General features: G+C 37.2%; 1 protein-coding gene across 1 annotated transcript; it reads right to left on the bottom strand.

Moving 5' to 3' along the window:
• Positions 1–1,028: 1,028 nt before the first annotated feature.
• On the bottom strand, positions 1,029–13,813 carry LOC113393746 (ubiquitin carboxyl-terminal hydrolase 5). The gene is made up of 17 exons (XM_026630789.2): positions 13,573–13,813; positions 11,168–11,293; positions 10,348–10,533; positions 9,516–9,622; positions 8,894–9,059; positions 8,399–8,566; positions 7,682–7,843; positions 7,490–7,593; positions 7,132–7,312; positions 6,655–6,866; positions 6,425–6,547; positions 6,153–6,267; positions 5,724–5,837; positions 5,459–5,609; positions 4,864–5,082; positions 1,875–1,984; positions 1,029–1,590 (listed from the first exon to the last, which is right to left on the bottom strand). Exons 1-17 carry the CDS (start codon positions 13,675–13,677, stop codon positions 1,528–1,530), a joined length of 2,412 nt encoding a protein of 803 aa, XP_026486574.1. The 5' UTR covers positions 13,678–13,813; the 3' UTR covers positions 1,029–1,527.
• Positions 13,814–14,156: the final 343 nt, after the last annotated feature.

Here is a 14,156-nt window from a genome sequence, read left to right as displayed (position 1 = left end):
ACCTTTATTCCGAATTTTTGAGACCAAGTACTTACACTAGCTAGTTTGTTAATTGTTGCGACAGCATCATTTATATTTGAAGTGATCCAAGGGTCAGCGAGCCTGTGAAATGAAAACCAACGTATACTCGGAATTTCAGGTTGTAACGCTGATTAATACTTACCATAAACCGATTTTGATAAAATCCAAAATGAGTTTCAGGATTTATTTATTTGAACTGTCGCAAGAGTGAGCAAATCTTGAGAGGAATTAACAAAATGCTCGGATGTACAAGATTGCATAGTAATCTTAGCATATGAGTCAGTCACCTCATTTCCAATAATACCTAAATGAATTGGAATGCAGACCAGCAAAGCAGTGTGTAGGAATTGTCCAATCTAATAGCCCATATTGTAATTCCTGAAGCTGGGTCGGAGTCTTTCAGGGACACATGAACGATGAAAGGACCCTTGTCCTCATCAGTATAATAAATTATACTACTTAAAGTTATCACTCAAAATCTCTTACAACATTTGTTAAAAACACGAAAAATGCTTTATAATTAAACTAGAACTATATTAATATTGGGGCTTCAGGCAGAACTTTGTCTAACTTTGCCCGAAGCTCATCAACGCCGCTGCTGCCTTGGGCCGCCACCTACCCAACGTGGGAGGGCCGGAATCACTATGCCAGCGCTCTGTATGGTGTAACCATTTGGGATGTTCTTAAGCGTCGCAGGGACTAGGGGTTCCCTTTACTGCGAGAATTCCTTTAGATTGATGGCTCGCATAGGCGGGCTAACCATCGGGGTGTCACGGTTGTATGCACAAGCGATCCCGTGACGCTCTTCGCAGGGACGGAGAGGATACCGCTGGTTTTTTCGTGTGTATTCCGGCACTCGGTTTCCGGTGAGTAACACATACTCATATATATAAGCAGTATATAAATATTAAGCCAATTATCAAATATTTTAATACTTGTTTAACTGTATGAAGTTCAATTAAAGTCCAATTAAAGTTGCTCTATTTACCAAGAAGAAAACTACAAAATATCGTTTTTATTTTTAATTTCGTTGTCTATTCCATTTTAAACACTAGGATTATTTTATATTTTGACATCAATTTCAAATATTTTTACATAAGTATTCATAATACACTCTCTCACAATTATTTATTAGTTCTAATAATACAATAATATATATTTATTTAGCAACAAATTTTATTAACATACATAATGTAAACTAACATGGTATATTAAAAGAAAAACTTTGCTAGATAAAAGAAAAAAAAGCATTGAACATTGAGCTTGTATTTAATATTAAAAAAACAATTACAGTAAAAGCAGATTACCAACCATTTTTGGTATAGAGATAAACAAACGTATTTCTTTAGTTAGTTAAGACATTTTTAATACCTAATAAATCTTTGTATTTTAAATAAATAGTCGCTAAAGTATTAATTAGTACACCTTAAAATTGTTTAAAACACATTAGCGCAGTCTAAGACATCTTGATATCATTTTTGGTGCTAAATGATCACTCGCTAAACATCACAGCCTTTCGTAAAGATATAAATATCCGAGATCTTTGGGAGGGTTTTCTGAGAGAGCCACCTGAAACAAAAGTCAATATTTGAGCATAATGTAATCAGTAAAGGGTTTGTTCCCGGTTCCCGAGAAAGTTTTATAGATATAATAAACGAAATTTTAAGAGGTTTCTATAATCAACCTTAATCACTTAATTTCGATTAGGTTGCAGATTTGCTTTATCACTTGAACAACTAATTTCATATTATAAATGATTATTTAATTTACATATTTGGTTTTCAGAAACTGACTTTTTCTCCATTTTAAAATTAATATTGTATATAAAGAAAAATATTTTATAGGCTTATTACCTTGTTGTCATTGAATATGACCCATCTTCCTTCGTGTAGAATATGACAGACATAGTGACCGACCATTGTTGACGTGCCCATGTGCGAAATAAATGCAACAAGCTTGTATTCTGAAACAATACAATAAAGATAATAATACATTGCGGCCTCAACTGTGCAACTGTTTATGGAAAACAAATATAGAAGTCGTAGTATTCGGTCCTAGAATATTTTCATAACAACTTAGTTTTTTCTTTTTTTTTTTATGTTATAGGCAAACGAGCAGGAAGCTCATCTGATGGAAAGTGATTACCACTGCCCATGGACATCTGCACCTGCAACCCCCCTGGTGTTGCAGGTGCGTTTAAGGCCTTTAAGGAATAAATACGCTCTTTTCTTGAAGGTTCCCAAGTCGTATCGGTTCGGAAAAACCGCCGGCGAAAGCTGGTTCCGCAGTGGTTATGCGAGGCAGAAAATGCCTTAAAAATCGCGCTGTTGTGAATTTTCGGACATCTAAGTGGTGCGGGTGAAATTTAGAATTTTGACGAGATGTCCGAAGGTGAAATTCAGCTACCGGGATCAATCCAAACAATTCCTCGGAACATTCCCCGTGGAAAATTCGGTAGAAGATGCAGTGATCCAACATCTCTACGCAGAGCCAAAGGATCGAGCAGATCAAAAAGGGCTTGATCGTCGATAATTCGAGCTGCTCTACGTTGGATACTTTTTTGTTGGATTTTTGTTCGGAGCATGCACCGTCGACAACGACCTTGATGCTCCGATCTGCCAAAAAGCTGGTAATCCAATTGCATAATTTCCCGGGAAGCCCATAGGAGGGAAACTTCGAAAGAAGCGCTTTGTGCCACACGCGATCGAAGGCCTTCGCTATGTCCAGACTAGCTGCTAATGCCTCCCCCCTGCTCTCAACTGCTTCCGCCCATTTATGAGTAAGGTAAACTAAAAGATCACCGGCTGAGCGAACCTGACGAAAACCGTACTGGCGGTCACTAATCAGCTGGCACTCCTCTAGATACCGCAGGAGCTGGCAGTTTACAATGGACTCCATTACCTTGGAGAACAAGGGGGTGATGGCTATAGGCCTATAATTGAACGGGTCTGAGCGGTTACCCTTTTTAGGAATCGGATGCACCAAAGCAGTCTTCCAGGAGATCGGGACGACGCCTAATGCGTAGGATTGCCGGAAAAGACGCGTTAAGACAGGTACCAACTCGGGAGCACATGTCCGTAGCACGATTGGAGGGATATCATCGGGTCCACTCGACTTATGAATGTTCAAGGAAAGAAGTGCTTTACGAACTGCACTTTGCCGGAATTTAACGTGGTATTACATTGCGGGATTGTTGGTGGTGAATTTCCTTGGTCATCCAGAGTCGAATTCGACGCGAAGAGAGAGCCTAAAAGAACAGCTTTCTCCTTCGCGATATGGGCTAATAACTCACCGTCCTTGTGCAGAGATGGAAAGGAAAGCTGACAGAAATTCCCTAAAACAGCCTTAGCGAGAGACCAGAACGCACGTATTCCTGAAGGGAGGCGCACCAGTCTCTCGCCAATTCTGCCAATGTACTCCGTTTTCGCCTTAGCGATCATGTTTTTGAAGGACCTAGAGGCAGAGTTATATTCCTTTCTGAATGCGCTGGTCTTTACATCACGAGACGCCTGCGTTAGCCCAGTCATGGTAACGTTCCCATTTTCGGCGTGAGGCCGTTTTGCAGAAACGACCAAACCAGGGCTGGGACTTGCCACCGATGGGCACCAAAGAATATGGAATGAACAGTTCCATACCCTGAAGCACCACATCGGCGACAGAGTCAGCAATAACGCTCGGATCATCCGGCGAGAAACAAACCTGCCCCCATGGGTAGGATGCAAAGAAGGACCGCATCCCATCCCAATCTGCTAAATTGTAGTGCCACACGCGGCGGCAGCCCACGAAACGAGGTCGTGACTACCGCGCAACCGGCACTTTACTCCGAACGAGACAGTGGTCCTACGAGCCCAAAGGGGGATCGACGATAACCTGATAGCTATCCGGATGGGAAGTCAGCAGAAGGTTCAACAGGGAAGGTGTATGATCCTCTACGTCTGGTATTCGCGTTGGCGAGGTGACCAGTTGTGTCTAATTATATGCTAAAGCGAAGTCGAGAACAGATCTACCCGCATGATCGGTAGTGCGTGATCCAAGCCATTCGGCATGGAGGGCATTAAAATCGCCAAGAACTACGATCTCTGCGGATGGGATCTGCTGCAGCACGGAATCTGTAGCTATTTGGACGTGCTCGACCAGTCGGTCGGTTTCGGCATAACCGCTATGGGACCTATAAAGGCACGCGTTGATGGTCGTCACAATCTACACGCAGCCAGATAATCGATAGGTCCTGTCCTTCAAGTATGCCGAGGCGTCGAGAGCAGATATCATCTCTGACGTAAACGCACACCCCAGCTCGTGGTACAAAGGAATGAAGGAAAACTCTCACATACCAGACGAAACGCGGTAGCATAGCTACCACTTTACGCCGGTTTTAAGTGAGAGAGTGGTACTTCCCCGGGTGTGCCGACCCATTCGGCTGCAACCCTAAAGTATGCAGTGTGACACTACCACTTGCAAAACTTCAATATATCTTTGAGTAAATTTAGAATATTAACAACTGGTTGTCGTCTTCGTCTTCGCACGCTTTTTAAAGGTTGGTCGTCAGGTTTAAGCATAAAAATATGTAAGCCTGTGTACTTGGAGTTTAAGTAAAAGAAGTTATAACAAATTTCATCAAATTTGGTTTAGTGGTTTGGGCTGGAAGATCAACAGATAGACAGAGAGAGAGTGATTTTTTATTACATATCACAGGCAGTCCCTAAATATAACACAAAATCCCATATTTAAACTCTTTAACATATCAATGTCATAATATTTCTATGTGATGAAATCTGTCCCATTTACCTGATTGTCTGCAACAAATCAATTCATCTAGAAATCAAAACATGCAGGCAAACTTACTCTCCGGTCCATCCCTGCAGCCCAGAGTTCTATCCTGGACGGGTGCAGTGGGTAGCTCTTCACTGTCTAGTTGATCAGCATGGCTGAAAATCCAGTCCAGTGCCCTGGCCACATCACCATCAGTGGCTCTCAGTGCTCTGGCAGCCTGAGTTCTCGTGAAACCCATACTCGTGATCTGCTCCACACTCGCCTCATCTACAGTCGCATTTGCACTTGCGCCTTAAAATAACATACAAAATGAATTCCTTTTGTCATTATCAGAATTGGCTTATTGCTTATATTATATTTGTATTTAAGCTTTAGAAAGAGAAGATAGAGACAGATTCATCCAGTAATAGGAGTCAATGGTTTTAATGAGCCAGTCTTTTTTTTGTTAGTCTATAAACGAAGGTTACCAGTATTTTATGAAGAAAGGAGCAAAAAAAATAGTTACAACTAAATGGAATATTTATTAAATGGAACAAATTTTTATATCACAAGTATTTCAATTTCTTACTATTCAAATCTTATTTTATCAAATCAAAATCAAATCTAAGAAAGCACTAGAATGAATGCAGTTCAAAATATTTGAAAAATGATATAAGAGATTAAATACCTGTGTTCTGTGAGCCGGGTGGCTCAAACTTATTATCAAAGTCCCAATCAGTCATGTGTTCCATGAGCCAGTTGGAGGCTGCTTCCATGCCAGAATTGTTTGTGTAATATAATGACTTTTTACAAGCTTCAACTGGGAATCCCATGTCCAACTGTAAGAAATGCTTATTATAAGTATCCTAATAATACACAGACAACATACCATCTAGCAAAGTTAACTTAAGCCGTGTTCAAAACGAATGTTCAGATAACGCAGTGGTACTGACGAGCTTGGCGAGCAGCGCCTCGTCGAAGACGGGTGCGGGCGCGTCGGGCGGCGCGTCCGGCAGCAGCGCCTCGCCCGCCTGCACGCCGCGCCCGCGCAGCACGCCTAGGTCCACCTGATCACGGGACCTGACTATTACTCATATGTGGGGTAGAATACACTTTTCTAATTATAATGGTTTCAGTCAATTCAAATTGAAGGCCAGTAACTACGATTTTTACTTACGTCTGCAAATATGTACATACTGTACTGCGTAATTATAATCAAATAAAACTATTTATAGTATAATACTACTTATTTAGACATGAGTATAAATGAAATGTTTCCTCTATTTTTTTTTTAACAAAACATAAGGGAATGTGATATGCACTTGACTAGAATTTTGTAAGCAAACATATTATTTTTGTTTTATTATTTATTATTCGCTAACCTCCCACGGCATGTCCACTGCTACGTCGAGCTTCGCGGGCGTCCAGTCCTCCTTGATTGTAAATTTCTTCAACTGTATTAGTAAGTAGTCTGGGAAAGTAGCTAGACGTGTTATCCTATAAATTAATAAAATCTTTTTTTAATAGCATATTTTTTTTTGGGTATATAATTTTATAGACTAATTTGTATATTGAAATCTTCTACATCTATTAAAATTTAAAGGGAGTGGTAAAAACATATAATACTGATTAAGTAGCTTTTCTTTCTACTCACTTTCTGGCAGTGACTTTTTTATTGACGGCCGAGCTGAAGAACTGCTCGACGGTCTCCTCCTTCATGAAGCTGTCTAGACACGCTTGGAACGGGATTTGAGGCCGGACCATTTGGGACGAGTCACTGAAATCAACAAAGACATGACCTTCGACCGGGGCTAGCGTGATCGAAGAGTTAGTATGCCGTGGAGTAGCACACAGACGATAGCGGCGGACGGGCGGCACACTCACAGGCGCTGGCCGGCCGCCTCGGCGCGCGCGCGGCGCAGCTCGTAGTCGCGCAGCTGCGGCGCGTTGGTGGCGGCGGCGAGCGGCACGGGCAGCGGCAGGTGGCGCTCGGCGCGCGCCGTGTAGCGCACGGCCTGCGACGCGCCGCACTGCACGCGCTCCTCCACGGCGAAGCGCAGGCACTCGGCCGGGTCCGAGCGGTGACGGCTGTGACGCTGGATTTACGAACGTGATTTTTTATAGAAATTCAGTTTACATTTATTTGTACAATATATGAACATAAATACTATAGTATATGAAATTAATGACATGACTTTTGCAATCGTCGTATAATTATTATTTATTTTTTTAAATATAAATATTTATTGACTATGATTACAAAGAAAATAAAATAACATACAGTTTTCTTTAAATAAACAATGAACCGCATCAATTTAAATAAATTAGCTAAATGGAAAATCGCTGAAACGGCCGACCGACCTCGATGAGTGTCAGTAGATGCAGATAGAACTCGTGCGCATCCTGCTGGCGCTTGCTGGTGAACTCGGGGTGTCCGCGGCCCACGACGCGGCGGAACATGTGCGCCGACACGCCGGCCTGCGCGCCGTCCGCGCCCGGGAACGAGTAGCGCCCCGACACCAGCCCCACGCCGAGCTTCGCGCTGGAATACCACACAGTCTCATAGTCGTGGAAGGCAACAATAGTGTGCGTCTGAGATAGCACGTCATCGACTACTATAATATTTAATATATATTTTTATTATGTAGTTTAGATTGTATGGAGATTGTAGGAACAAGTGTGTAATTACGTAATGTCAAAAAATAAAATAGGAACTAACGTCTGCACGTTGAAATCATTAGCAGGATCTTCGGGGAAGGTGGAGAATATTTCGGGTGCTCCTTCGACGTACCGTCGCACGAAGTCAGGCATTCGGAATAGGACCTTAAAGTCAAATTAACTAATATATTCACAAGTTCTTTATATATAAGTTCAAACAAAAATGCTTGTATTTGCAGAAATTATTTCTTACCTGTACAACACTATTGATGTAGCATGAATTGCCCAAATTGTTCAGTCCAGTGAGTGAAGGTCCATGCAGCGGTCGCAGGTCACTGCCGGATTCCTGAAGAGTGTTCCATTCTCCCGTACGACGATTTAGTTCCAGCTCCAATTCCACCATTGATTTGTCAGTCTGGAATTAGTGATTTGAACTAAATTATATTTACAATAAATAACAAATACAATATATCTATTATTAAAATATAAAAGGTGTAGTATGTATCCTAATCCTATTATTATAAATGACAAAATATGTTTGTTACATTTTCACATCTTAACAAAACAACCAATAATCATTAAATTTTCCATACACATTGTCTGGGGTATTAAAAGGGTGTACATACTCTCCTCTTCACAAGTGGATAAACACAAGTTTTTATAAAATATGTTATACTATTGTAGATGTTAAGATATGTCTTCATTCAAGGTTCAATAATAATTGGCAGAAATATGTGTGTCATGCAGGTCTCCTTACGATGTTTGCAATTTAAGCATATAACATTAAGTGATGTTTGTCCCGGTTTGAACTTGTATTCAACAAAATGTTCAGTATAAACTACTGAACCATATTAACTATTGCTTGTCTAGAGGACATATTGTTATTCATGGAATAAAAAAAAAGAAAAATTTCATTATACACAATTCACACAGTCAATAATTATGTACAGAAAATATATAAAGTACACACCTTCTGAAGTTGTTGCACATTAATACCGAAATGTTTCAGATGGTCAGCTAAGTACGGATCCTCAACCATGTCGTCCTCTGCATAGGAGTACACATCGCCCTTGCCGTCCGCTGTGATGGTGCCCAGCTTCACAGCTAATGGGTAGCCAGTTTGACGATAATGTTCCACCTTTAAAATTTTACATAAACTGAATTAAAAATCACATACATATTATATACATATATTAACACTTTAATAATAATAAAACATTTCACTTAGTCAATTTCTGGTATAGAGTTTATATATTGGTTTAATAGTTTTTTAGTTAAAGATTAACCAAACAAATGCAATTAACGAAAAAACAAAAAAAATATTAGTATAGATGGATAAATTGGTTGTAAGTTGTGCTTGTTACATAATGATAATAATTATATTGAAAACTTATGTAGTTCACAGAAAAGTAGTACATATTTTTGATTTTATAAAAATTTGTGTGAAAACAAGGTATATTCTTACAGCATGATCGTTTCCCCCAGAACCATCGAAGAAGCGTCTTCCACAGAGTATAGACCCATCGGTGAGGTTGAGCCAGAGATTGTTTGTGAGATCACATTTATCACACTTCCATCCAGATGGAGGCACCTTCACTCCATTGTCTAACTGCTTTAAGCTCACAGAGTGACTAAAAAGATAAAAAATAAGTAAGTCATCTTCAATCAAATTCTATTGAAATAAAAGTATACATGACATAATCTATTTCTGTGTTATACTCATATACTTCAGATCAGCGGTAACACACAAATAAATTTAAAATGTCTTTTATGTAAAAATTTGGATTAAATGTTAACAATATTTTAGCTTCTGAAAATGTACTTATTGCTATATGACTCAATATGTACCAAAAATCGTAAAAGGTACTTTATTAAAACAATATAAATATTTTCCTTCTTATACTAAGTTCGCAAAGTATATAAACGTAAACGTAAAAGTATGGGTTTGGTAACAATTTTAATTTAATTTTTAAAGATGTAATTTGTCAGTGCATAACTTCTTTTTGTTTGAACATCATCGAAAAAGTTTCTATATGTTGTCGATTTGCTTTGAGACTTTAAAGAATATCTAGTTTATAGTAACTTACACAGAGACTTCACGTTTCTCTCCATCCCAAGTGCCCTGCAAAGCTTCCATTTCAGCGATTTTGAATGGCGACTCGGCCTCTAAGACTCCTTGCACCGATTGCTTTACCTATGAACCATAAAAAGAAACATAATATATAATTATTGATTATTATTGACTAGCATGGTAAATTAGGCGATCTTATGAATAATTTGTTCCAAGCACTCCAATCTAAAGACCATATTATACTGTAACAGTTTTGAAAAATTAAGATCGAAAATTATTATAATTTAGTCAATCACCAAATTCCCGATTCGCATTCGATAATATGCGACTACCTTTTGCCAATACACAGTCTTTATCACTCCAAGACTCGTCTACTAATTTTGGAAGCTATGTCGCGAAATTTGCGCTCTGACGGAACTAGTCCACAAATTCAAGTTCACTTGCTCTATACAAAAGCGCGCGCACTTAGAGTGTGCACTCAGAGCGTTGAAATGTTTTTAATACTATTGGGCTCAAAAAACGTGGCGCAATCGTCTTTGAGAGGACGCCCACTTTTTACGTCACCCAGAAAACGAGATCCTTTCAATCTAGACAAACTCCGGACAAAAACTTCGATATTTAATTTGTCAATTGTAAGGTTTTAAACAATTATAACAATAAATAATGCTAGAAAGATATACAATATAAGCCTATAATCTGAAAATATTCAATTTATTTATTTCGAAATTAACGCATGCAACCTTTTAGGCATTCATTTAAAAACATTACTTCAATCCCTGACTACGGTGCCATATTATATTTAGATAAATGATTTATTACAAATAGAGAAGTCAAATGCACAAACTTACCACATCAGGTAATGTATCGTTCGGCCAAGGGAATGTGTGGAATCCAGGCAACACAACCACATTGTAATGGTCTGTGTACGTAAACTTTGGTTTACCACAATCTGGGTCAAAACCCCCCTCGACACCAATCGCCAGACGCGTGATCTTTTTCTCTGGACCATCGCCGGTTTGTTCTGGTTCTGGTATCTGTGAAATTCAAAACGTCATAATATATGTAATTCTGTCTATGCCACTGAACCCATCGTAATAAAATAATATATTGAGGTAATCTAAGACCTGGATAAGGTAAAAGGCATATAAAACAATGAAACATAAATTTCGGCATTTATGAGAAAACATATTGTTGGGAAAGAACAGCTTGTATAAAAAAAATATCATTATATCGAATATCTACATATCTAACGTACCTCAAACAACCAAGTTCGGTGGTAGATTATACAATAGTCAGAAGAGATCTGACAGAATCAAGTTTGACCCTGAGACTATTTGTAATGTTCACAACATACTGTAAGGTTTCAAACTCCCTGTGTAGCATATCTATACTATTATAAATTATGAAAGTAATTCCGTCTGTCTGTCTGTAATGCTTTTGCACTTAAAACACTGTACCGAATTATACCTAACACCTGGAAAGTAATCCTTAAAACGCGAGCGAAGCTGCAGGCGACGACTATTTAAATATATGTCAAACTATTTATGGTATTATTATACTGGTGATATTAACACAAAATAATAAAACGTCTCATTTTAATCTTTCGGATAATTCGGAAACAATATACCCTAACCAAATAGAATACATTTTGATATGATGATAACTTACTGGCTTTTTCTCTCTAAATATGTGTAAGAAGACAGCGTTGCCAGTCTTCTGGAAATACTGTTCTACGTAGTTACGGCCGAAGCCGAGGAACGATGTTAACGAAACATACAACCCTGTCTCTGATTCCTGTAACAAAGAAAAAAAGTTATTACATAAAAATATTTTAAGTATATATTAGTATATCGAAGTCGTTGCGTTCCAATTACACCTCAAAATTAATGTGAACAGTTCACTACGCCATTTAAAGTTTGCATTTTAAGCAGCCCCTATAATTTACATGCTGATAATGGCTATCACCCGGTGCGGAAGCTTGCGAAATCATGGTGGTTCATAACTGTCGCCACGCCCGATCGAACAGCACGCGACAAAATGTTCAAAACCATTGACTTGTACTTAGGTGTATTCCTTGTATTATGTGGATTTGGGATAAGTTTACTCAATCTGAGAAGTGTGGTGACCAGTAAGAACAAATTCTCTTCTGTGCTCTTATCTGAAAATATTCTGATAATGTGTATTGGTATCGCTTTTTTGTGCCGAGCCGTTTACGAACTTAATCCACTCAACATAGAAATGGGAGATGTTGAATCACGAATGGCAGGACTGAGTGTGAGCACGGATGTGACTTCGAGATGTGGTTTCTCCTCTCTTCTGCTAAGCTATGGCCCATTGGTGGTGTCTTTAGTTAATAGTTTTCTGAGCCTTATCATTGATAATTACATGCATTATAAAATGTTAAAGGACGTTAAGATAAAAGACGAACAAGACTTAGTACGAGAAATCGGAGAAAGTTCTAGAAGTGAGAGGAAGGTAAAATTAAATAGATTACGCACATTCTGGAATAAATATTTCTCTTTCATAGCAATTGCTCTGCAGTGGATTATACCTATTCTGGTTGCTTCGTTTATGTATCCAATGGGAGTTAAGGAAATGTCTATGGTTGAAGTTCGAAGTATGGCAGATTCATGCATGGCAATGTTAGATTTAAAAAGCAAAGACTGTGTTTATACACTCAATACTAGTAAGTGGATAAATGAAACGGATTTACGAAAGTATACTCCAGATCCGTTAAACTATTTAGAAGTAATTGAAAGAGAAAGACATGATACAAATTCATCTGATAAAATAGATTCAATAATTAACAATGTATTAGATATTTTAAAGAATTTTAACAATAAATCAGATTTTGAATTCACAAATACAACAAAATCACCTAGACAACCAAAGATCAACGAAAAATGTACAAAGATATGTTTTACAGACAACAAAAGTATGTTACTGTACATGTTTGTGCTAGCATTTATAAGTTACTTTGTCCCGATTACAATTTCAACTGTCATATTGATGAAAATCAATATTATGGAGATAAATCGACCTAATGCCAAGACTTACGTAACCAGAGAACTTTTGTACAATATATTATTCTGGACTCCTGTCATGTTCGATACTTTTCTGTCACTAATAATGTGTTCCTTCTCAATGCACGGCACTAGAATGTCTTTGTTCAATGTTATTGCTAATGTATACCAGGCTGTTAAAAACTTCATGAACACAAGGTACTTTAAAGATAATGTTATTGTCCCATCTTAGGATCTGTATGAACCAAAAATATGTTCATTTTGTTTTTATCAGTTTCAGTATTACAGCAGAATATTATGTTATTCATCTTTATATATTCTTGAAGTAATAAAAAGTATTGTATGATTTCTAATTAAAACCTTTTAGAAGTGTACTTATGAGTATTATAAATAAACTGGTAATCTGTATGGGTAATATTAGTATTCAACCTATAAGTGAGAAAACTAAGTTGGATTCTAGAACATTTAATTTTTTTGTTAAATAAAAGTCAAATGCAAATTAAATAATGTATAACTGTTACTTACACTTACTTATACAAACAATGATAAAATGAATTAAACATATATTTTTAAAACATATATGTATTTGATTAAGAGCTATTAAAATGAAATAGATGCTATATATTATATTATTACTTTAAAAATATTCAACCTGCTGGTTGGTTGATAGATTTCCATGCCCATAAGAGTCGATTGACTGATTATTGAAGCTTTAAATAAATCACCTTAGCCCTAGGTTGACATGGGAATGTTGATGGGGAGCCTTTATTTGACATGAATGGAACCATACGGTACTCATTTTATATTTTTTACGTAAATTTCACATATTGTTAAAATAAAATATAGTTTGATTAAATTCGCTTTTGTTCATTCTTATTTCAATGCTAATTCAAATGCATTCAATATAAATTTGATTTGAATTTACAAGCAGCTACTTCATCACAAATTAAAGTATTTTCAATAAACACGGTACTTTATAAAGGTCAATTACCTTTTTGGTTATCTGTTTTTTAATAAGATACCAGAGGTTAGAAACAAAATGCAACTCACCGGGTTGTCAAAGGAATATACACACTCATCCTTGTAAATCAATTGCTGAGATGATGGTATTTTTATCTTGGATAAATGAGGCGTTAAAAGCTCTAACGACGCCATATTATTGACACTATCGCGTTAACAATTTGTTTTCTACGATTTTTCAATAATATTAAAGATCATCGGCGTCTCAACTTGAAGTTAGAACTATAGTATTAATATCATAATGTTAAATTTGAAATTGTTTGAGTGTTGTCATTTGCTAGTCAATAGTTATGAACAACATTAGATTTAATATCGATTTAGCACTCGATTAAAAAAGCACTTTTTGAGAAGCCATATTATTAAAAATAATTTATTAAAAGTCATTTACGTATTAAGAAATATGTTTGTATTAATTGTCATTAACGATAAGTAATTTATTTAAGATTTATGAAAAATAAAGGTTTTTCGTTCTGTTTACGTTCAACGTAATAAATGATTGAATTTTATATGACTTTTACCTTCAAATATATACTTTATTAATATACTTTATAAATAACTTTTATATATATCATTTCAAAAAAGTATTAATAGAAACCTAAGATTATTTATAAAGT

The sequence above is a fragment of the Vanessa tameamea genome, chromosome 13, assembly GCF_037043105.1.
Source record: "Vanessa tameamea isolate UH-Manoa-2023 chromosome 13, ilVanTame1 primary haplotype, whole genome shotgun sequence".
In the NCBI taxonomy this organism is placed as follows: domain Eukaryota; kingdom Metazoa; phylum Arthropoda; class Insecta; order Lepidoptera; family Nymphalidae; genus Vanessa; species Vanessa tameamea.
This window is presented reverse-complemented; position numbering and strand designations above follow the sequence as displayed.